The 25,171-nt window shown below is 36.8% G+C and overlaps 2 protein-coding genes across 8 annotated transcripts in view; both read right to left on the bottom strand.

The window, feature by feature from the left end:
- Positions 1-10,460, bottom strand: part of mfn2 (mitofusin 2) — a 58,572-nt gene extending 48,112 nt beyond the window's left edge. The window contains exons 1-3 of one of the 6 annotated variants that reach the window (XM_039756082.1): positions 6,385-6,471; positions 6,056-6,284; positions 2,961-3,111 (exon numbers count right to left, since the gene is read on the bottom strand). Coding sequence is in view for 1 of the 6 variants with exons in the window: in XM_039756079.1 (XP_039612013.1) it covers positions 10,380-10,393 (14 nt within the window). In the remaining 5 variants the exon portion in view is untranslated. The other 5 variants (XM_039756081.1, XM_039756084.1, XM_039756079.1 and 2 more) reach the window with 5 other exon arrangements.
- Positions 10,461-23,267: 12,807 nt separating this feature from the next.
- The window catches only part of plod1a (procollagen-lysine, 2-oxoglutarate 5-dioxygenase 1a), a 71,068-nt gene continuing 69,164 nt past the window's right edge, over positions 23,268-25,171 (bottom strand). For both annotated transcript variants that reach the window (XM_039756086.1, XM_039756085.1), the window contains exon 19: positions 23,268-23,705. In XM_039756086.1, the coding sequence (XP_039612020.1) occupies positions 23,550-23,705 (156 nt within the window). In that variant the 3' untranslated portion in view covers positions 23,268-23,549. The remainder of the gene's footprint in view (positions 23,706-25,171) is intronic.

Below are 25,171 nucleotides of genomic sequence, written 5' to 3'. Positions count from 1 at the left end.
CTCGTCTGATGATCTGTTTGCTGCTGCCTGCCGCTGAAAGGCAGCGGGGAGAGGGGACACTTGAGCAGTGCATTTAGCATGGCATGTAATGTGTTTTATAGATGCATTGTGCTTTTTCTGCGTTTCAATTCTAAATGTATTAGAACCAGTCACAAATGCACTACTGCCGGCCATGGTCTTCCCACACTGTTTACAGTAAATACAGTGGATTATATTATCGGCTTTACTGTATCTTAGCCAGGGAAACTGGTCAAGCCACTCTTTTCGAAATGTATACACTTTACCCCTTTTAATTTCAGTGGGCTCGGACTCGATCGTATGTGGCTCATTATCTAATGCCGCCTCCAGACTAGGGCTTGCTATAACTTGGGAGGTTGATGGCTCCGTGTCAGAGCATTGGTTATGATTTTCGGACAGATCAGGCCCTAACTTAACATTCTTAACGAAAAAGCTGTCAATCGTTCTTTTCATCTTCTCTCATAATCCACGGCTACATCCACTGTTTACCTGATGGGCTACTCACTTCTCTCAGTCTGACTGCATCACATGCATTTTCAAACGTACACACACGTACAGGAATATCTGGACCACGGCCAATAAGAGGGGGGGCGGGATCCGCCCTTCACTATCTCTGATTGGTTTAGACCACGATATGGGCCTAATGTGTGTCTGTTGTTGAACAACAGGGAGACTTTAAGAGTCACAGAGTTTCGTTTTTCCCCTCGAGCGGCTGGTGCACGGTGCACCATTGAGAATTAGTCGCGCGCACCAAATTGGTCACACTCTAGAGCCCTGTATATATATATATATATATATTATATATACAGTAATCCCTCCTTGATCGCGGGGGTTGCGTTCCAGAACCCCCGCGATAAGTGAAAATCCATGAAGTAGAAAACATATGTTTGTATGGTTATTTTTTATAAATTTTAAGCCCTTAGAAACTCTCCCACACTGTTTATAAATATTCTCCACACAGTTATACAGTAAACCCTCGTTTATCGCGGTTAATCCGCTCCAGACAGATAAATGAATTTCCACGAAGTAGGATTCTTTATTTATAAATCTAATATTTTCGCAGTTAGAGCATAGAAAACCTGTTTACGACCTTCTAAATACGTTTTTTAACATTATTAGAGCCCTCTAGACATGAAATACAGCAACAACCTTTAGTCAAAGGTTTAAACTGTGCTCCATGACAAGGCAGAGATGACAGTTCTTTCTCACAATTAAAAGAATGCAAACATATCTTCCTCTTCAAAGGAATGTGTGTCAGGAGCAGAGAATGTCAGAGAGAGTAAAGTAAACAAGCAAAAATCAATAGGGCTGTTGGGCTTTTAAGTATGGGAAGCACCGCGATAAAGCGGCAGCAATGAAGGGATCATTGTGAAGGTAGTCTTTCAGCATTTTTTTAGGGGTGCATCTGTATCTTCTAAGCAAACAGCCACTGTGCAAACGGCCCCTCTGCTCACATCCCCTCCGTCAGGAGCAGAGAATGTTAGAGAGAGTGAGAGAGACAGAGAAAAGCAAACAATCAAAAATCAATACGGGCTGTTAGAGCTTTGAAGTGTGCAAAGCACTGTGCAGGAAGCATATCGTATATCATTGAGGAGTTTTATTTAATACGCAATATGTGCTCTGATTGGGTAGCTTCTCAGCCATCCGCCAATAGCGTCCCTTGTATGAAATCAACTGGGCAAAGAAACTGAGGAAGCATGTACCATAAATTAAAAGAGCCATTGTCCGCAGAAATCCACAAACCAGCAAAAAATCCATGATATATATTTAGATATGCTTACATTTAAAATCTGCGATGGAGTGAAGCTGCGAAAGTCGAAGTGCAATATAGCGAGGGATCACTGTGTGTGTGTATATATATATATATATATATATATATATATATATATATATATATAAAATATATATATATTTTTTTTTAAGTTTTCAGGAAAGGTGAAGCAATTCTTCTAAGTGTAGCAACTATTTTCTCTATTACTTTGCCTGAAGATAACATGTACTGCTTATTCTGCCTAAAGTGTCACATTACTAATATAAATTATATCCATGGTTTCTTGTGTTTTTGTAAACAGATACATTGTGCAGTTTAGGTAATTCCAGAACTTTTGAGGAGACAGAAGCAGATACTCTTTACAATCAACTGATACGTTAATTTCTCACATTTCAGTTGCTTTTCCGTCATTTGTTTTAATTGGCTGACAGCCTGGTGAAAACACACAAAAATACAAAGTCTGAAGTCACCTGATATTATACACTTTGTTTTAAACATTTCGTTTAAAAAAGTTAATTATCTTTACATTTCAAAAGGCATCTTGGTACTATAAAGGCATTTGATCAAATTGGCAAAGTATGTATGTTATTAAACTTGTATTGTTTGTAGCTATTCCCTTATATTTCACACTGCTTGTTTAATAGTTACTAATTTTTAAAATTACTGTTAAAGTAAATTAAAATAAAATGTAGTTTTACAAAAACATGTTAAAACTATCATACTAATTCCAATACAAATTAACATTAATTTTCCAATAGCAAACTAATACTCCACAGATATTCCAAACATTTCGTATTTTTGTAGTTATCTAACTAACTAAACAATTTTCTAATCTAAAAATATCCAAACCTATAAATTACTCAGCTGACAAAAATCAAACAATGCTTAAAGATATCCCTTCCTCTTTGATTTGCAATCATCAACATTAATATATATTACATAAAAATAAAAAGTTTTATTATGCACACCATTAACCATGCAGCAAAACTATAGAATCAGAAGACAAAAAGTTCAACCTATTCATACCCGTCTGGGGATGACTCAGAAATAAAAATGTACAACGTGCAAGAATTTCCAATTATCTCTGTGTTAATAATTCTCCTTATTCTATGTTTAAAATGAATGTACATGTGAAATTTCTTCTCTGTGTGATGAATGATAAATATCTTACCTGGCTGGCTTTCTTTTAAGATGAGAATGAAGTACGTAAAAGCTGCTTGTTTGACTTCAGCTAGGTTGGGATTTTCCTTCATCCGTGAAAGAGTCCAATGTATTTTTTTCTGTGTGAGGTTTATTTATTTTTTTTAATTCAGATGCCTGAGCTGTTAGACACAAGGTGCATTAGGTATTTCTGTACTTCCTTCCTTGAGCTTCAAAACACTTTGTAGATTGTTATCAGTGCAAGACATCTTTATACTACACATAAGCAAAGCAAAATAAAGACAAACGTCTTTACATTAACAGTTTATGCAAACTTCAAAGTTAACTCAAATAGTGCAGGATGAAATAAGAGAAGTAACAATACAAAAGTACCATCTACATCACATTTGGTAAGGAACTGTACCATACATAAAGTGTGGTTCACACACCATTTTTCATTCACATGAAAAAAGCTCATGTGAAAAAATATTAAACAACAAGCACTGGATCACATTCATATTTCTTAATCCATTAGTTAAAACACCAGATAAAGCTCTTTTTCAAATTGTTCTTTTATGTTTTTTCAATGAATCGCGAAAAAGTAAAATACTGCATTTTCCATTAAATTTTGTTCTTGAAATCAACATTCCACCTTTCTACAGCTGTAATGCGGCATTCTTTCAGCATGTCATAAACCTTCACTAAGCACAGCTCAGCTTGTGTACACACAGTGCTCCTCTCTCTGCTGCTTCTTTTCAAGGACATTACAGGGAAGGACATGCGTCCTTCTACTTTGCCTATGGCGGCAACCTTTCACCCATATTCAAGAAGGCAGGAACATGCAACAGAAGCACCCTCCTATTAAGGTGTAGCCATTTAAAGATGGTAATTTGACACTACTGGTAGAAATAAGTACTGCACAGACCTGACAGCTCTGTTTCTTTCTTCAATCCAGCACAGATTTCTTTCTCAGCATTTTTTGTGTTCATCTTTCCTTCAATAGTTCACAGAACTGAAATTTAACTATTTTCAGCAACATGTGTCTGCCATCACAATTCCTGAATTTCGTGCTGATTTATGGTGCTGCTTCATAGTATGTGAACCACAAAATATATTTCTAGAAAATAACACATTTCTACCATTAAATCATGGTAAAAACACTTCATGAGAAAAAGAACGGCCTCTTTTATAGTAAATGTATAAGAGTCCAAAGAATTTTTTAGGTAGTGCTCTAGTTGGTTTTTAGTGACACCGAAGAGTGACACTGTGAATAACAAAGGGACTCTGACTGCTGACACCTTGATACCAAAGGTGTTCACATTGCAGAAGAAAACTGTTCAACATATCAATACTCATACAGACCATAATATTTTCAGAACAAAGTGATGGGATTAATAAAGCAAGAACTGAACTTTCTAATTACAATTAGCAACGATGATACATGTGGATTAAAGCAGGTAAAGCAGTTGAAAAAAGTGAACAATTTGCCAGCTGTTAACCATAGGGATTTGGGGATGGTGCAGTAGCCGGTGGAAAACAAAATATTGTGCAGTTGAAGGGACGAGGGTATATAACTAAACAGCAAAACAAGCTGAACCTAATGTCTTATGATGTCATTTAACAATTTCAAGCTAAACTAAGGTTGAATATTTTGGCACGACATTGCTCATTACTTTCCTTAAAATCAAATATGAAATACTTTTAATGGCCTACATTTTCAGTTCTTCAATAGGGAGGATTTCACACATGTATTGCATGCTAGGAGACCTTGGGATATTTCATTTATCTACTTTTTTATCACTTTAATCCATCACAGGCTAACTGGAAGTTAATTTTCACACAATTAGCACTGGGCGGGATACCAGTATACTGCATGACAGGCCAATTTCTAAACAACAAACTAAGCTAACCTGCAAATCACTCAAATGTGGAAAGAAATCAATTAGTTCTTGAGAAAACCCGCATCAACCCGGGGAGACAGTCAAACTCCAAACAGCATCAAAGAAAAAGACTAAGAAATTGTACACTTTAAAGATGCTTTGCAAACACCAGTGATGCTATAATAAGCGACTACTCCGGCACTTTATGGTTTTTGTAATCCAGTCCAGTTTCTATTGAGATATGGTTGTCACTTTTTCATGTATTGTATTTCCAGACATGAGTTTTACTTTTAAAATTACCTCCAATTTAAAAGAAACTGTGTAATGCTATTCAAATAAACAATGCAAATACATCATACAATTATTATCATATAATGAGGGTAAATTTTATCTCAAATATATTAACCAATAATGACCTAGATTTCCAAATACTCTCCAGTAATTTCTATGATTTACAAATTAAAGATTACATTTTCATTAAAACCTATGATGTGAAAGGTGCGATTGTAAGACTTAAGTAATATATCAAATTTTCACAACTAAGCAGTGTAACAAGCTAAATCAAGTATAACACATGGGTGCATAGTGTACTTTTTGACACCACTCCTTATAACCTTCAAATAGCAATTAATATTGTAATGAACAGCCTTCGGATCGTTCATTTGCCCCTCCTTAAAACAATGAAAGGGCAAAAAAGCTCTCGTATAATTGCTACTATATAAGTGAGGTATCTTATTGCTTCGCACTCACCCCATTTTACTGGGCACCGTAAATCGATATGCAAAAATACAGTTGCACTTTTTGGGTACCTGTACGTTTGCCTTCCCGTTTTCCAACCTGTTACTGCCTTTCAGTTCCTGTTTCGTTTCCTCATCAGTAATGTGCTGCAATGTTGCGGATCATTAGCCTCACTAACCTTCCTTTGCCCTGCCTTTCCAATATAATCCGTATTTTTATGAGCTCAGTGGTTCTTCTGCCTCTTAAAGATTGTTTGTTTTTTTTTTACTAACTGACGGAATCACATGCTTCAAATATGAACTGTGAGAACTGTACTGCCTAGCTTATAACAAAACACAAACTGCAAATCCTTACTTTAACGGTAAGTTATTTATAGCCCATAAACCACTTTCGCGCTCAGCCCCAAGATGTGAGGACTTGACGGTCACAGACGTCACGGGCACTGCTTCGCTCGGCCACTGATACTGCTAAACACCCAGACTGCCGTGCATCTCCATCCACCCCATACCTTGCAGACGGAGCCTTGCTTCAGATGGACGGCATCCTGCACACCTGACACCCCCGTCTGTTATTTCGTTGTTGCCAAGGTCAAAATGTGAAGCAAATGGTGGTTATATTATTGCTGGTTTCTCTTTCACAACATGCGTCACCACAGCGCTTCGCTGATCTTCTTTCGCTTTAGTCGCTTCACTTGTTTCAGTCACTTCACGTGTTTCACTTGCTTCTGTTACAAGATACTAGTAAGACAAAATGTTCCAGTTTATATTGTATTTAGAATTTGAATTTTGGTTGACATCCTTTGCTTATATTTTTTATTAATTTTAATTACAAAATTACCCTTAGCGTTCTTTGGAGGCCGGTATGAATGACGTCATATAGAAGCGGACACCTAACTAGGAAGTGACGCGAACAGAGTGCGTCTCCTTAACGAGAACCGTGCGTGCACGGTCACGTTTTGGACAGAGGGAGGTTTATTTGTATGTCACACTTTATCTCCTTGTCACGTCCACAGTAGTTCATAGGTGACTGAGTTGAAGGGAAAGTGAGATTTACTCAGTGTTGAAATGGTGAACCATTCCTGAGTTGAAGGGAAAGTGAGATTTACTCAGTGTTGAAATGGTGAACCATTCAGTACTTGGCTTCTGCTATGCATACCATGCTTACGGGATAGGCTTGTTAGGTTTATACTGAAGAAAAAAAAAAACAGACGGATGGTACATTATGTATAATCCTTTAATTATGTATAATGCTTTATTTTGCTTTTACCATTATCCATGGCGACTTACAAAGCAAATTATATATACGACAAGCAAGCATCAAATGCTATAGAGAATAGGATAAAAAAGCGAGCACACTGGAGAACTAAATAATCATACCTACAACTAGACCGGGGTGTCGAAATCCGGTCGTGTAGGGCCGCATTGGCTGCAGGTTTTCATTCTAACCATCTTCTTAATTAGTGATCAGTTTTTGCTGCTAATTGACTCGTTTTGCCCTAATTTCATTTAATGTGACTCAGGTCCCTTTGCTGTTTCTTTTTCCTTAATTAGCAGCTAAACAATAATGAGACACAAAACAAGCCACCATATGACCAGCTAACCTGAAAAATACCTGAAAATAAAGAAAGGTGAAGGGCGCAGTGAGGGTGATCTCCGAGGTCACCAAAACATTTTATCGGTGTTAGAAAAAACAGAAAATCAACATTTTGGAAATGTCTGCTGTGGCAGAATGAACAGCAACAAGCCATGTTATTAAATAACAAGTTTAATTAACAGCAGTAATCAGTTTCTAATTAAAGTGGTTGCAATGAAATTGGGTGGAGTTTAAAGCCCCAATTTAGCTGGTCATCTTTTGGCTTGTTTCACGTCTTTCTGTTTGGCTGCCATTTAATGAAGAAAAGAATCAATTCAGAAAACTGAATCCTTAAAAACAGGGCCATTAAAATGAAGGGAAAGGAAGTTAATTAGCAGTGAAAACTGGGTACTGATTAGGAAAAAAGGGTAAGAATGCAAACCTGCAGCCCTCCAGGCCTGGTGTTCGACACCCCTGAATTAGACTAAGACAAAAATCTGTATACTTTATGGTGACCTGGAAGTGCAATGCGCAAAAACAAAATAAATCATGCAAAGACAAATCGGGAAACAAAAATATGAATACACAAAAGCAAATTAAGTACACAAAAACAAACGAGAAAACCCAAAAACCAAATCAGAAACAACAAATGCAAATGGTGCAGCAAACTGAGAAGCATGAAAACAAAAAGAGCATCGTATTACCCAAATGAAAACAGAAAAACATTGTGAAAGCTAAACTCATATCAAAGGTTTTCAATTAGTGGTGTGGTGGAAGAGAGGACACTGAAAGGTAAAAGGGATCTATTATCTTTTTCAGGTATTTTTATATACTGTACTTTGGCAGAAATTATAACATCTGCATAACTTCTAGCATTCTCTACAGAGTCGTGTTTAAAGTGTTACAAACATATTTCAGTATTTTTAATTGGTAGTTAAGCTATAACTTAATACCGACACAACAGCACTCCGCATTGAAAAACATTTGATATTGGCTCTTTTTATTTCATTAGTATACACGCTGCTGACATGTATTATTTAACCTGTTTATAGTGTTTGAATAATAAGCTCTAGTATGTGCCGTCAGGGTAGGCAGGTGAGGGTCATCATAAAAAGTAAAAAAAAACTAATAATGGTAACATAAATGTGTCTACTGGTTTGTGCTATATTTTTATGTATTATTCTAATAATTGTGATTAATTTTATAGTCAAAATCGTTCCCTTTTCAAATACTGCGGAGTAACGCGAGGTGCGGCAGGACGAGCGGAGCCTCCTCTTGGATGGGGCTATCCCTCACACATTAGGTTGATGCATGCAGTTGACGCATGCCTGTTGACTTCTCTCTAGGTTGCCAATATAATGTTTGCAGACACGTTTATTTATACACCTTGATTTTCCACAGTCTGGCCAATATCTTTAATGAATGATTGTGACATATTTAGCGTTGCTGATTGGACATAAAACCGCAGTGAAAAGGCACAGGAAAAGACAGACAGTACCGTACCGCCTGTGAGCCGAACAGGTACTTGTTGCCGCTGTTCTTTTACGTAGAGGCTCTAGGCGCCAATTAAATTAGCGATTTCAGAAAGTCAACTGCGGTCCGTTTATTTTTTGTTCCGACTGACTGCCAAAATGGAAGATTAAGGTTTTTAAAACTAGAGGAAAATAAGGAGGACTTTTACAAGAAAGTGAGGGAGATTTTCGTGAAGAATGATAGGCCCATGGACTTCATTTACAAATAAAGGTAAGACCATAAACTTTTTTCAGTTTAATAAAAAATGGGGACAGACTAAGAAAAAAAATCTAATATTTAAAACCTAAATTTTTAGTTTTAAGTTTTAAAATTGATTAAAGCGTCAGAATCCAAAGCTTTTAAAAGCAACTAAATATTTCGATTAAGGTTAAAATTGAAATCCGTTTCTTTTGTACACCACTGAATTCTTTCATTTGTATTGAATGAGTATGAATTGTGGAATTGCAACGGCAAATTTAGAACACATGGAGAGTGCATAGCAAATGGCTCTCGCCGCTATAAATGTAACGTTCTTTCTTAGGTGAAAATGTGCCTTACGTGTGTGTATATATAAGTGTATAAATAATTTTGATGAGATATGAAACATACCCAGTGGTCAATGTGAATGCTGCCAATTGAATAGTGAATAAGCTACTCTTTTGAGTTCATATATTTGTAAATCTGGCTCTGAAGGAGTCTCACCAGCCATGAAGTTCACCTCACCTCACTTCACTTCCCTGAATAACTTGATTTCCTAGTATTATTAACGTTTTACGTCGGCAACTTTGTAGTATTGGGGCGTACCTAAAATGTATTGTAACTACTCGGAAGTGAAAGAGAGACAAGGGGAAATGGAATCAGCCCAATGGATGTGGCCCTTAAAAAGTACCGTTAATTTCTACAGCTCACACACGACAGCCGGCTCTTTCTCACTTCGCTCACCCAGGCTCAGATGCACATTCGGACCTGTGGCACTATAGTATTATCATTGCTGTGCATTATTTGTGGATGAAATAGAAAACTACTTCACTTTGTGGAGTTTTCCAGTACAATTTCTTGCAATAGCACTTTTGATCGTGTCGGTGATTTAGGTGCTTTGCTTTATACGTCATATTTCACTTTCAGTATTTCATATTACCATTTTTAGATAGTGAGTATGAAAAGAGTTGGACATTACTTCAGTGTATGGCAATTTTATGTTAAATGCCAACGTTGTTCATGTTTGTCTTCATGTTTTAGTCTAGTCACTCTTTTAAATGCCACCACAAATGCCGACAAAACCAGAGTTTAAAAATAAAAGAAAAAGAGAAGTGAGGAAGCTGACAGTGACGCTGAATGTCTTTCTTTTTAGCTACAGGAGATCCATTTGAAGTATTACACACACACATTTGTCAGTGCTGTTTTGACTGTTAGAAAACCATAACGAAATGCTCAGAGTATTACGGCAAGAAAATATTCCCCAGAGTGTTGTGGGACACGCATAGGCAACCAAAAGCTATCTGTGACACATGTGACAATTGATTTTTAACATGATTTGTTAGTAGGCTGATTTTAGACCAAACTATTTTATCTTATACGAGGCATCAAATTGGTTCTACAGTGCTTGCAGTAGACATGTCAGATTTCTACAGGATACAAACCAATTTATTGGTGAAATGCCAGTCGGTTCTGCAACTTCTTTGGCCGAGAGTGCTCGACGTTATTCAAACGTTATCTTTTCTGCTAAAGTATATAAAAATATCTTTTACCTTTCAACATTCATGCTTCTACCACATCACTCGTTGAAAAGCTGGAATTGAATCATGATATACTTTTAGCTCTCACTGTTTTTCTGCTTCGATTTAGTTTATGCGCTGCTCTTTTTGTTTTCATGCTTCTCGTTTTGTTTGCATTTGTTTCCGATTTGTTTTTGCGTGTTGTGACCACAAGAGGGCGACAGAAAGCCCCAAACCACAGATAAAGCAATGCACCCACGTTAATAGAATAAAATAAAGAATATTAATTCCTCAATGCACCTTCGTAGACCTTCTCCTCATAATGTGCCACAATTATACAATAAATCACCAATTCTTCCTCATTCTCTCCTGCGCTGAGTGTTGCCCACTGCCTCTCTACTCAAAATCGTCAATGTATGAATGTGGACTTCCTTTTATGGCAGACCTGGGAATACTTCCAGTGCCATTCTGTCTCCTCTAGGAAGCTCTTCCAAGCCATAGACAATGTAGGGTGGTCCTCCCTAGGCAGCGCATTCTACCGATCCCAAGGAACTCCTACAGGGCTGTACTTCCAGACTGCCATTTCCCTAGCATCCTTGCAGGTGTCCCGACTTGGTTCTCATACAGGAACCACCATAGACAGAATTACTAGACGCCGCATGACTAGCAGCATCGTACGTCAATGTCGCCGCCATATTGCGAGTGGCACTGCTGTGGAGTGAAGTAATGAATAAAGATGTATCACGCATGTGCAGCTTAGGATTGTACAAACCGCTGTACGCTCCAAAACCAGATCCCAGGGGATTACATTTCATAGGTAAGGCTGAACAATTGTTTTGGTTATATTTGGCCATTAGAAAAGCCCGTTTTATAATCTTTAGCTAAGGCAGGCTAAGCTAGCAAAGTTATGCATTTATGTGCTCAAGTGAGCCTCCAAACGACGTTTTGGCTAAACGTATTTAGTCACTATGTAGATTGTTGTTAGCTGTTAACATTTCTGAAATTTTGAAGGTTTCCCAAAGAAATCCACCTCAGGAAGCAGTGGAGGTAGCCCTTAGACGGGATTTTGAGAAAGCTGTCCTGTGATGTGTGCCGTGCTAGTTTGGTAACAGATGCTCAACCGGCATTATATGATCAAAGCTACCACTTGCTCACATTAAAAAACAAAGGAGGTCTGATGATTCCTTCTGAGGGTACAGTCAAGGTGGTTAAAGTAGCTGAGCGTGTTATCCAACAGTCGACATTAGGGCAAGCTGTCAGTGTATCTTTGATCGATCAGTTTGTTCGAGCTGAGATTGGTTCAGATGATTTGTTTTTTCTCAAGGAGCACATTGAGGAAACACAGTTTGAAATTGACAACCATCATTTTATACTCATGTCTTTAGTTGTATCTGTCTTCCACAAACTAAGGTTGCACCATATTGCCAGACTGAATACTCTCAAATTACAGAGTGGCAACACACGAAAAAAGCTATGTAAGACAGTTCTGTTTCAAGGATTTTAGATCCCATCCTGTATATATTTAAGTAACCACATTGTGTGTGTGAGAGAGAGATTGAGAGAGGAATGAGTGAAATGTTTTCAGAAATTAAGCCAATTTGTATACAATAAAATTGTTTATTTTTGTCATTGAGTGTATCATTTCACTGTTAAAAGAAAGACCAGACTGCCTGTTGCAGTCCTACTATTTTGACTTTCAGACATTGGTCAAGTTTTCGTCTCAATAATAATAATAATAATAATAATACATTTTATTTAATAGGCGCCTTTCTTAGCACTCAAGGTCACCTTACAATAAAATTAAACAACAATAGTAAAATTAAAACAAGAGAATGATAAATGAAAAAGAAATAATTAGCCAACAAACATAGATAACTGGCAGTAACAGTGCAAAATTCACAATTGGTATGCCAATTTGAAAAGATAAGTTTTGAGGGTACTTTTAAAATGTGTTATTGAATCGAGCTGACGAATATGAGAGGAAAGAGAATTCCAGAGTTGAGGCACACTACAAGACGACACTTGAGCTCCCAGAGCACTGAGTCAGACGTGTGGTACAGTAAGTAGATCTGCAGATGAGGATCTGAGTGAGCGAGAGGGAGTGTCAGTCTGGAGGAGATCAGTGAGGTGGGCGGGGAGCTTTAAATGTTAAGAGCGGTATTTTGTATTGTATTCTGTAGTTAACAGGGAGCCAGTGAAGTTGAGAGAGAATAAGTGTAACATGTTCAGTGGATTTAGAACAGGTTATTATCCTGGCAGCAGAACTTTGAAGAAGTTGTAAGTGATGGATAAGTTTTTGTGGGATGCCAGATAGAATAGCATTACAGTAATCTATACGTGAGGTGTCTAGGGCATTAACCGATACTTCGGTACTGTGTTGTGTAAGAACAGGACGAAGTCTAGAAATGTTTCGGAGATGGAAGAAGGCATTCTGAAAAATGTTACTTATATGGGAGGAATTATTTAATAATAATATAATAATTTAATTATTATTATTTAATAATTGACATTATTAGTGTATAAATGGATATAAATAATTGCATTTAAACGATTCACCAAAATCTGTTGTATGTAAATGATACTGTTTTAAATGTCATTATTTTTTCATCAGAAAACCTGGTTTCCACATCTACCTGTATTAGTTTAAATGGCACTTTTGCCACTCACAATATAGCAGACACGCTGATGTATCGTGTTGACTGGGCAACACAGTGAATGCGGCGTCTATCTATATATATGTCTATGAGTACCACTGCCACCTAGCGTATGGGGAATGGAACCACTCCCAAGTTCCGGCTTCCACTGGTCTATCAACTATACCGGCTGGGAACAAAGTCATCCCTTTGTCTAGCCAGCCAATCCCTCTGTTGTTCCTCTTGGGCCTCCTGTCCAGGTAATAACCCATGCCCTTCCCTGGCCGGGATGCCCGTTCTCCTACAGTATTCAGTTTGTTTTTGAGTTTTTCAATTTTTTTTTGCATATTCAATTTGTTTTTGTGGTTTTTGATTTGTTTTTCCCATTTTTTCATTTGTTTTTGCGTTTTCTCATTTGTTTTTACATATTCAATTTGTTTATGCATATTCATTTTGTTTTTGTGTTTTCTGATTTGTGTTTCTGTTTCCAAATTGTTTTTGTGTTTTCTGATTTGTTTTTGCATAATTTAATTTCTTTTTGCACATTGCCCTTCAGGGCCACTGTAAAAATTGTTATCCTTTAGAAGAAAAACTAAGCAGTTCCAGATTTTTTACTGAATAGGTGTACTTTCAAAAAAGACCTTAAACACTGGTAATATTATGAGGGCAGCTCCTGTGCACAACTGTCCTTGAGTCACCCCACAGATTTTCAGTTGCATTAACATCAGGGCTCTGGCTGGGCCATTCCAGAACATTGATTATCCTTTGAAGCAATTGCTTTGCTGATTTTAATGTATGCTTTGGGCCTTTGTCATGCTGAAAGTTCCTCTTCAATTTCCTAGAAGATTCTTGAAGGTTTTCATGATTCCATCCACCTTGACAAACACCCCAGTTCCCACTGAAGAAAAGCAGCCACAAAGGATGATGCAGCCTCCACCATGCTTCACTTATGGGTATGATGTTCTTTTAATGATGTGCTGTTATTTTTGTGCCAAATATACATTATGGAATTACAGCCAAACCTTGGTCTCATCAGACTATAATACATTTTTTCTACTTGGTCGGGAGACTGGGTATAACTTTTTTGCAAAGTTTAGCCAAGCTGGAATATTTTTCTTTGTGAGGAAAGGCTTTCATCTTGCTACCCTACCCCATAACCCAGGCTTATGAAGAATATAACTGTCATATGTTGGGAACAACCAGTATTTTCCAGGAAATCCTGCAGTTCCTTTATTGATGCTGTAGAACTCTTGGTGGCCTCCCTGACCAGAATCCTCCTTGTCTTCTCATCAGTCTTGGAGGGATGTCCTGATCTTGGTAGAGTCACTGCTGAGCCATACGTTCTATACTTGTTGATGACTGTCTTCACTGTGCTTCATGGGATGTTTAATACTTTGGATATTTTTTGAACCCCTATCCTGATTGATACCTGTCAGTGATGAGATCCCATTCATGTTTTAAAAGCTCTTCGTGGACCATGGGTTTTGGAGTATGTTACAACAAATTAGGATATGAGAGTAATCATAAAGAAACAGCCAAACTTTTTATCTGAGCTCAATCAGAACCACTTTAATTGGTGTCCGGTGTATACTAACTACTAATTCAGAATTAGACTTATTGTGATTAGATGATTCTGAATACAGGCACATCCTTGTTTATTAAAGGGTGGGCACACTAATGCAACCAGGCTTTTTTAGGATTTTTTTTCCCCTTTTTTCACTAAACCGTTTCTGATTTGTTTTCACCTGCTTTTGTATAGATTGCAATAAAGGTGGAATAAGTTATGACAAGATTTGTCTTGGTTTCATTTTTTTTATTACACAAAATCTTCAATTTTGGCAGGGGTGTGCAGATGTTTTATACCCACTGTAGATCCTGGAGTACAATGTGTCTGCAAGTTTTCATTCCAGGCTCTTTCTTAATGAGGTACTAAATATAGTTGTTAAATGAAAATACTTTACTTTAATTTTATATGCTTTTTAAGAGACATAAAATTGGATTGTTCTTTTTTCCTTAACCAGTAGTCCAACAATAATGAGATGTAAAGCGAGTCAGGAAGTGATCAGTTAAGTCAGGTGTCTCAGACTAATTTCCTCGAAGATCACTGTTTTTACTTCAACCAATTTCTTGTTTAGAAGCTAATTCTTGCTGTCATTGAAACGTGATTTACTTATATAAGTTACTAATGCTGCAATTCCACCACGCCAGACATTTCCAAAACTGATTTTCTTTTTTGTTTCTGAGAATGCCATGTAGATATTCTGTAAACCAGAGCAGGTCAATATTTCTAAGACCTTTATCTTTTTCTTTCTGAGTATTTTATTGAAACAGATATTGCATGATAAATACATACTGTACTGTAGGTTCAAATGGGATTAGCTTAGCTGGTCATCTACTGGCTTGCTTTGTATCTCATTTTTGATGCTGCCGCTTAAGTCAAAAACAATTATAGGTTATGAATTTTCAAAAGCAAGTCATTTAAAATTAAGGCAAAATAAATCTGTTCCATTATCAACAGCAGTTGGTTGCTAATTAAGAAAGTGTCTCTCCGTGATCTGAATCTGACAAGCCTGGTGTAGATGGCCCTATGATATTTAAATCACCTCCAGTCTTTTGGTGAGAAACATTAATTATGTTAAGGAGATTGCATTCATTTGATACATTACAAAGTGAACTGCTAAAAGAGCACTGGAGAAAAGGAAGAGAAAGACCAGAGGCCAGTGTTCACTTTGAATTTTCAACTGAAAAAGGCAGACTTTAAAATCTCTTTAGGAGAGCTTAAGCCCGGACCAGGATGGTCCCAGATAATTTTGTTACTTTTTTTACAAATACAGTGCAGGCATATATACATTCTTTTTTTTATATTAAAAACACAGTTCAGTGAGTCATAGAGAGCAAATGTCCATCATTAGATAGGTTCTTGTGTACACTAAACCTCAAAAAATGGCAAAATAGAAGCCAAGCCGCATTAAAGAATTTTTCTCTGAAGTTTTCCTTCATTTCCTACACAAATTAAGTAAAGAAACTGCCTAGACAGACAGATTGGTACAGTGCCAGTTTAATGTATCTGTGCACAGCAAGCTTTACAGATGTAGCTGTTTGTGTTCACTTTTTTCTCATTTCTTTCTCTTTATCATTCAGCATGTGCTCTGGTAGGGCGATAAAGCTGTCAGGTATCTTCAATTATAAATTTCTTTGAGTGTGAGAATGCATGTGCATGTGCATGTGTATGCCATTGTTTGTGCATATGTGTGTATATTTAAATAACTTTTGCATCCCAAAAAGTACTCATGCGAAAATGTTGTAGATAACTAGGTCTGGTCATTTACTGTAACTAAATGTAGCAGACTGCAAAAATCCCAGTTAAAAGTTTCTGCAGCAGTTATTGTTGGACAAAGGTCAAACTGTTTTTGAAAAATATGGAAACAAGTACTGGACCAAAAACAATAGACCTGTGAAGCCTGTAGCAAAACCAAAACAATGCAACGTGATGTTTGAAAAAGATGGGTCAATCTTTTTGGATGTTATTGTTGTAATATGTTTTTGCAGATACACGTACAGACACCATGCTAAAATCAACACTTCACAACATTATGAACATCATAAAATCAGAATCTGAACTTAACACTGCTGCCTTGCAGCAAGATCATGGGTTCATCCCGGGTCCTTTCTGCGTTAAGACCGCTTTGATTAGTCAGAAAAACGCTATGTAAATGTAATCTATTATTATTATTAACTCAATAGCAGATTTTTGACCCCAACACCAAACTATCATTTACATGAAAGGAAGAAATCACTTCTGTCTTTCAATCATCTGCATATGACATATCTAGCATAAACTGGATCCAGTTCAGAAAAAAAAAAAATCCCATATAACACTTCAATCCAAATCTCAAGGTTGCCAGCAGCTAAAGAAAACTAAAGAATCACTAGTTCTCTTTGATTACAGGATGATGATTGACAAAGTCAAAAAAAAAAAAATCAAGAATCCAAAATGACTTTGTTATAAAATGTTCAACTGTATTTCTTAACATTTCAGTAGATATTGGAATTAACAGAATTTCATGTATATGAGAATACAATGTACATGACAGAAACAACAAATCTGAGCTCATTTATCACAAATGATGTTTATTGTAAAATTTCAGCATTTCTTGACCCCAATTTCGAAACATCTTTTGAACAGTAATCAAAAATAACTTATTTGGGATGTATCTGGTTTGAATTCAGAAGTGGGTCAATTCCATTTGCAAGTACATGGATATAGGACATCTAGGACGGAAGCTATGAAGGTCATTAAAAAAAAAGGATTTCCACTACACGGACAGCTGATGGTGTACAGTGCAGAGAAGGCAGAAGTGATGGCTTCCTCTCTTTTGAATTCTAAATGGAAAGATAAAAGAGCTTCAATGTCTTTGCAGTTAGCAGTGTTACATTCATTCTTTTCTGTGACTAAACTGAACCATACAATCATTAAAAAATTTGAACATGAGCGTCAGTAGGCTTTGCGCCCTAGGAACCAAGTTACCCAAACTATTCTATAACATTACAGTAATTATTTACCGCTCTGATGCTGATCTTTCTTATCATAAAACAGGTTGTTATGATAAAGGTAAAATTCATAATTGCAGAATTACAGTATTTGAGGGTTCCTCTAGAGTGCCTCTTTCTCTTGAACGATTTGGTTAAAAAACTAATCGTCACATTGTCATCTCATAACGGGCTTAAGTATTGAGTTTGGTAGTTTTTCGTCCAGTCGTTTTAGCTCTAGACTGTCCTCAAGAACTGTGACACACAAACAGACGCACACCCATCATCGAAATATTGTTGTTTTCAGTATAAGGGGACCCTAAAACATTGAGATTTGTTGAGAAATGGAGATAAAAATTTTTGACAAGTTTAAAGCTTTTGCTCCTCCCCCATAGATTGATTATGCAGTATGTGGTCTAAAAACTGAAGGGACTGAACTACCAATTGATGTCAAGATGCCTTACCTCTACATGTATACAGTACAATATATTCATTGAAAGACATAGAAAAAATCCACTTTAAATATACATTGACATTAAAAACTAAAATTATCAACTGTTCATATTTTGATGTTTCAGATATTGTTTTACATATAAACTGCTATTTTCAATGTTTTTCAGATTACTTGTACCAATATTTCATACTGTATAGAAACGTATGATAATGTGTACGTTTTCACATAGAAGCTACCCTTTTATATTAGACATTTCAAAATTAAGTCACAATAAATATTGTTACTTGCAGATATTATAATGGGCCCTAGAATTTAAAAATGTGTTAGCCTATGCAAAGTATGAAGCATTTGACAGTGTTCTAGGTAAGAGTGAAAAATACACCACTTCTGCAGACTGTACACCAGATTGCACAGTTCCGCTTATTGTGAGACGCTTTTTATGCAAAGGCATATACATTATCGTAACTCTATTGGTGAAAACCTCAAAATATTTTTTTTATGCCAGTTCTTTTAAATTGCAAGCTACTCTTACAAATGGCCATGCAGTCAGTCTTTCCATGATAGCCACTAAGAACAAAATGAAAAAGTACAAAAAAAGTCCAAGAAATTGAAAAAATGTGCATAAAATTTTAAGTTTGTAAGTAAAATTAGCCATGAAATGGTGCATTAAATAGATGCAAAAAATTACCATAAAAAATGAAATAATTGAAAAATCAAGATATGGAAGTATAAAATTAAGCAAAACTCAAAATAGAAATAGAATGCTCAATAGAAATACCACCTTAAAAACAGAAATGATGCTCACTCCTTTTCATGCGATTTTTGTACACCACTTTTTGATATTTATTTTACCTAGTGTGTCCACCAGGAAGCGCACCAGCTCCCCAAACCCAACACAGACAGATGTGGACACAACACAACACACCAGTTTTATTTGGTTTCCTCATTCGTTTCCTGCCAATATTCCGTACAATAAAGCACAAGCACAGTACTTAAGCACAAAGCAGCACTTTCTCCTTTTTGTCTTTGTCTATTTCTCTCTCTTCTTCTCTCTGTCTGTGTCTGCCTCCACTCCACAATCTTGACAAAGTCCCCACAGCACCCTTGGGGGAGCCAACTAGCACTCCAGCAGAAGTAATGCCCAAGCAAGTTCTCTCCCACGGACCTTCCAATATATTTATAGGTGTCCCAGTGGGGTAAAGGTTCTGACCGTTCATTTATCATTTAATTAATCACCTTTTTGCTTTTTAATCACTGACATAAAACTTTATGCAACAGTTTTTGTGAATTCATCTAGACCACCATATTTTACAGTGTTGTGAGAAATTGTTTGTGCTCTTTAAAGGTGCTATACTTTTTAACCTATGTGATCATATGGAAATCTGATTTTAATTATATGAAGATTATTAAGGTGAGGTAATTTAAGAAATACCACTGTTAGAGAGTGTTTTTCAGTTATAAAATACATAACTTTTTTTTCCCTCAGGTATGAAAAAGTACACTTCAGTACTCAGTACCAGTAAAGGTAATGATTAGATCCAGTTTACTTTTTTTCTTTCTTTATACATATTAGAGAATGGCATTGGCTTCTGATCGCATGGTTAGCGCATCCATAGGCTATCTGAAGTAAGGTATTCAGCATCAAGGGATCTAAAAATTTCTGCTGCAAATATACAGGTGAACAAGCCAGCTGGCTAAAAGAGACTGCATAAAGTTGAACTACATGGGAAGTTAGGATGATAGAAAATTCTGTGAACAGACAAGTGAAAGTTAATTTGCCACAATGCTAGTCATAATGTTTATCACACATTCTTCTTCTAAAGGATGGTAGTGGAAGCAATATGATATGGAGTGTTTGTTGTGCTTCTACACAGACAGGTTGTCAAGTTAATTTCAAGATGTGTCTTCTGCCAAAAAATATATCTTACAATGGGACTATGGCCTAAACCCTTAAGCAAACCCAAAACAGAATGGCAGTGAAATGCTGAGTCAGTCACTGAATGTAGTCAGTATGGTATGTAAATATCCCATTGCTGAATCCAGCTGGCTGGGAGTTACAAGAAGTGCTTACATGAATTTATCTTCTGGTAAAGATGAAAACACCAGGGGCCTCATGTATAAACGGTGCATATGCACAGAAATGTTGCATAAGAACGTTTCCATGTTCAAATTGTAATGTATAAAATCTAAACTTGTCGTAAAGCCACGCACATTTCCACAGGACCTCATACCCTGTTGTACACAAGTTCTGCACTCAGTTTTGCAGACTGGCGACACCCAGCATCAAAGCAGTGCTACTGTTCCTGTGTGGTTACCCTTTATTTTTTAGCTCCACATTCCTGACACAGCTTTATAAATACACTGAAATTAACTGCATATTGTTTATTAGTGTAATTCATCTGATTGTAGATTACTTGTAACAATATAATGGTCCAGGGAATAGCCATAGTATTCCAAATACCATAACTGCTTTAGCGTTGTTACTCTCACTGCACCATCTTCTTCTTCTTCTTTCGGCTGCTTCCTTTAAGGGTTGCCACAGCGGATCATCTTTTTCCATATTACTCTCACTGCACCACTTGGAGTATTTATATCACTGTATCTGAGTGGGAATCGCAGCAGCAGCTGATCAGAAAGAGAATTATCGGTATACAGCATCAAGTACATGCTGCCTCAGCCACGGCAAAACGTTTCAAAGCCTTTCCTGTACGGACCTCGCGGTTCAGAAACGGTTTCATCCCAAGAACTATAAACGCACTCAATCACTGCTCCTTGTAGAACTGTTTGTACTTATAAGTAGAATTACCCCACTGTAAACTTGCACTACAGTTATAATATTGCACAACCTGTGCCACTTTATAAAGTGCGTATTTACATATAATGACGATATCATTTTTTAAGATGAAATGCAGCAAAATATGTTGATTATATTATACAGATAAAACTTTAACTTCATTTAAATAATCTGTATTGTTAATAATTAAACATGTGAGGACACGGTGGTGCAGCACTAGTAAGTTCACATATTGTTCCTGCAATGAGCTGTATATTTGCTGAGGCTGGTGCGACACTGGAAGGATAGATGGATAGAATAATTAAACACGTACTATGAAGATATTTCAATGTTCCTTAAAAGTTTTGAAGAATTGTCGTTGTAAGCTTACAGATGGGTTAACATCTATAACAGAGCTAATTGTGTGGCGATTGGGTATTTGGGGAAAGAAAAGTAAGGACAGGAATTGGAGGTTGGTACATTTGAAAGAGACAGTACTGCTACAATAAATTATTTCATCGCGCATGGCGCAGCAGCATCTTGTGTGAGACATGAACAATCACTAAGCCATCATGTTCCCATGTTTAATAACATGCTTTCATTCCAATCGTCACGAAAATCACATATACATCTTAGTTTTTTAATTATTCAGAGAGCTGTAATATCACGAATGTAATGGATTCTGTGTCCTATCGGAGAAAGAGAAAGAACGGAAGCACATAGTGATTCACACACAGAGCACATAGAAGATCAAATACAATACAAATCATTTAACATGCTACTTTAGTTACAATGGGATTTGAGGAACTAGTAAATTAAATGATTTTAAGATGAAGTTTATGAAGTTTTACTTTAATGACAAAATAAACTACGTGATTAAAGTACAAATTTTGAGATTAAAGTTGACATTTCGTGCTTTTTTCCCCACTGTGTGCCTATTTTTTTTTTTTTGTGTCTGTACCCTAATAAGCTTTTATATGACACTCAGATGGTGGGCTACAACTCGTCTTTTCATGCCGACTTTGATATGTGACTTCTTTTTTATTTTGATACTGTGCGACTTTGTGAACTTGAGCTTTCAAGTTTCTCCGACACGCTATGTCACTCGATCAACTTCCTTTTGTTGATTATACGACTGTTTAAATCAACAAATAGTATGTTTTTCCTTTGCCTCCACTTGGTATTCGCTGAAATTCTTGTATTTTCCCCCGTGCTTTTCCCATTGTCTTTTCACAGAACGCTGAGCTTAAGGGCTATTTATATTGATTTGCATATTAAAAGAGGTATAATTCTGGGAGGAACTGGGGCGGGACAACAGGTACGTGCATGTGTGTTACTTTTCACACTGATCGGGATTTATGTAGCGGAAGAACGTGGAAGTTGGAGTACGCACATATTCCTGCATCTGGATTTTTCTGTGTGTAAACACATTTCGGCTTTTGTGCTTACGTCATGTTATAGTGCGAATTCTACGCACGGCGTTATGCATGAGGCCCCTGGTGTTCAAGCCACTGGTCAGTTACCTTTTCTGCACGTTTTGCATTTCTGTTAAATACATAATTGCAAACTGGATTGCACTGTGGTTATCACTTTACTTAACTACCCTGATCTTTTGGCATTGCCAAAACTGCCTCCTATTCTTGTACCTGATCAGCATTTTTTCAGGGAGGACAAATTTTGCTTGATGGTGGACAGAGGAAACGCACCACAGAATAGAGCAGACTGAGAACTGGAGGGTACACTACGTCACTTGCATAATTTTTCACAGACATGGTCATCCATCCATTAATTTTCCAAAACCACTTTATCCTGAGCAAAGTCATGGGGAAGTTGGAGCCTACACAGATTGAAAAGCAAGGACAATACCGTGAGAGAGTGTCAGTCCATCGCAAGGTGAACAAGTTCACACACCTCACACACACACTAAGGCCAATTGAGCTTTGCCAGTTCACCTAACATGCATGTGTTTGGATTGTGGGAGGAAACCGGAGCACCTGGAGGAAATCCATGTGAACATGGGGAGACCATCAAAACTCCTCACTCCAATGCAGCAGCACATCTACAGCACCACTGTGCCACCCAAGTCACATTCACTAGCAGTAAAATGTAATGCCTACACAAAAGGAGTATGTGTAATATGCATAAGTAGCTGTCCCCCAAATCTGGATATGAACATCTTGTATGAGGGGATTGGCCCTCACTTTCCATTACTCAGGCTACTTACATTAACTGAGTAGCGATTTGACTTTATGTTCGCAAGCTTATGGTAAATTAAAAGAAAGCAAAACACATCAAGATCTGTTTTGCAAAATTAGAAGACCCAAAATTGTCAATCTTTAATAAATACTGTAAGTTATTATACAAAAAAAATCCTTACAAATTTTTCACTATTAAACATAATACCAAGATAAAAAAAAGGCTGAATTTTTGGTTGACTGCATCAGGGACTTCACCAGAATAGCATTTAAATACTAAACTTAATTTTTACATTTCTTGTAATTTAATTACAAAACAATTTTTTTTCTTTGAAAAACAGATACGCTCTCCCACACACAAACACATGTCTGTGCACTACAGTACACATTTCACAAAAAACGAAGACAAGTGGGAAAAAAAAAAACAGTAATCCACACACAAATTTTAAACTAACAGAAACAATGGAGTTCTTTGCAGTGACTACTCAAGTATTCCTTCAAATTTAAACATACAAGTTTCCAACAGAAAAAGGCCATAATTGAAAGAATCTTGACACATTGCATAGTTTTTAACCCAATGCACAGTTTTTAAGTTTTCATTGACATAGCTTGGCTTTGTTAGGGGTCAACAAATGATACCACAATGTATCTTGTTCCTTGAGTTGTAGGAAGGCCTTCATGATAATGTGTCAGGCGTCCAGGATGCATTAGTGCCCAGCCTTTGCGAGGAGATTCAATTGAACAGTTATACCGAAGGAACCGGCAGCCTCCTCCCTTCATGAAAAGTAAAAAAATAAATAAATAAAAATGTCAAAATAAGCATTATGTTTCAAAAACCGTTTGCAATTTGAATATAAACCTCTTCTAAAGCACCTGTCACAGTTCATACTCCATCTGGTAGTTGTTATTCCAGCTCTCTTTCCATCACTGAAATAATCACCCGATTAACTGTTACTGCTATCACTACAGGGTGACAATTTTATTAGTTAAATGCCATAACCTCTTTTACTTCTCAATTATTCACTCATTTATTTCTTGGAGCTTTGTATTGTATTTTACTTGATATTGTAATGTGATTTACATATTTTATTTTAGGCCAGGTTAACAAAACTAGCACCAGAGCCTTTCAGTCATGGCCTGGTCACTACCTGTGTGGATCTGCAGATTTTCCACGTCTCTGAGGATTACTGGTTTAGTTTTTCTCCCATATTCCAATGGGACATTGCATGTTAATTTAATTTCTTACTCTAATGTGCCCATGTGTGAGTGGAATGGTGCTCTGCCAAGGTTGTGTCTGATGCTATTCTGATAGGCTATGACCTCTTGTAAACCTTGAGGAAAATTGAAGGAATGATATTGTGGGCAGATAAACGAACATATTTGGTAAAAGTTGCTTTCCATTCATGCTTCCATTGTTAATCCCACAATCCAGAACAGAAAACTGGAGCCTATCCTAACAACAGTGAGCACAAAACACAACACATGCCTGTATGAGGTGTCAGTCGACAGAAAAGTACATTGACATACATGTTAATTCTAATTTCACCATTTCTTCTCACCTCATCAAATATGCATTTGGGTTACAGATGCATATAACAAATACAATGCCTACAAACTTCACAGCAATGGGATCCTAGTCAGAAATGATTCCCAGATGCAAGTGCTGTGAGGAGGTAGTGTCCCCAACTGTAAGCAAGTACATTGTCTGTTCTAAATAAATACTTGTGAATGTGTAAAAAGTAATTACATTTTAAAGACGACAGCCTCTAAGAGTTTTTTTTTTTTTAATTAAATTCAATGCCTGTGAATTTTTTAATATGATTAAAGCATTAGAATATATTCAAGGCCTGACTGACTAGGTTCCACAAAGAAATAAATCTTCCATCCTGCCATCTATTATCATGTCTGCTTAATCCATTTCAGAGTCATGGGAGCCAGAGCCCATCCCAGCAACAATAGAAACATGGCAAGTACCAACCCTCAATAAGGTGCCAGGTAGCAGTCCTGATATTTTTTTTTTAATTAATGCAACTAAAAACAAGGAAAAAAGATTGACTGATCAAGCTTTGTAAAATGCAAATGTGTCTCCAAGAGCAAATATCTTGCATATCATTTCATAAAAAGATCAAAAATTGAGAAACATTTTTTGGAAATTTGTTCCTTAAATATTTAGCTCATATGTTTGAAATCTTGTGACTATCATCTGCCTTTGCTGTAAATAAAAACACTTTGCTGGAATA

This window comes from Polypterus senegalus, chromosome 6, assembly GCF_016835505.1.
Source record: "Polypterus senegalus isolate Bchr_013 chromosome 6, ASM1683550v1, whole genome shotgun sequence".
Lineage (NCBI taxonomy): Eukaryota > Metazoa > Chordata > Cladistia > Polypteriformes > Polypteridae > Polypterus > Polypterus senegalus.
Note: the sequence above shows the minus strand (reverse complement) of the source record. Positions and strands in the feature narration are given on the sequence as shown.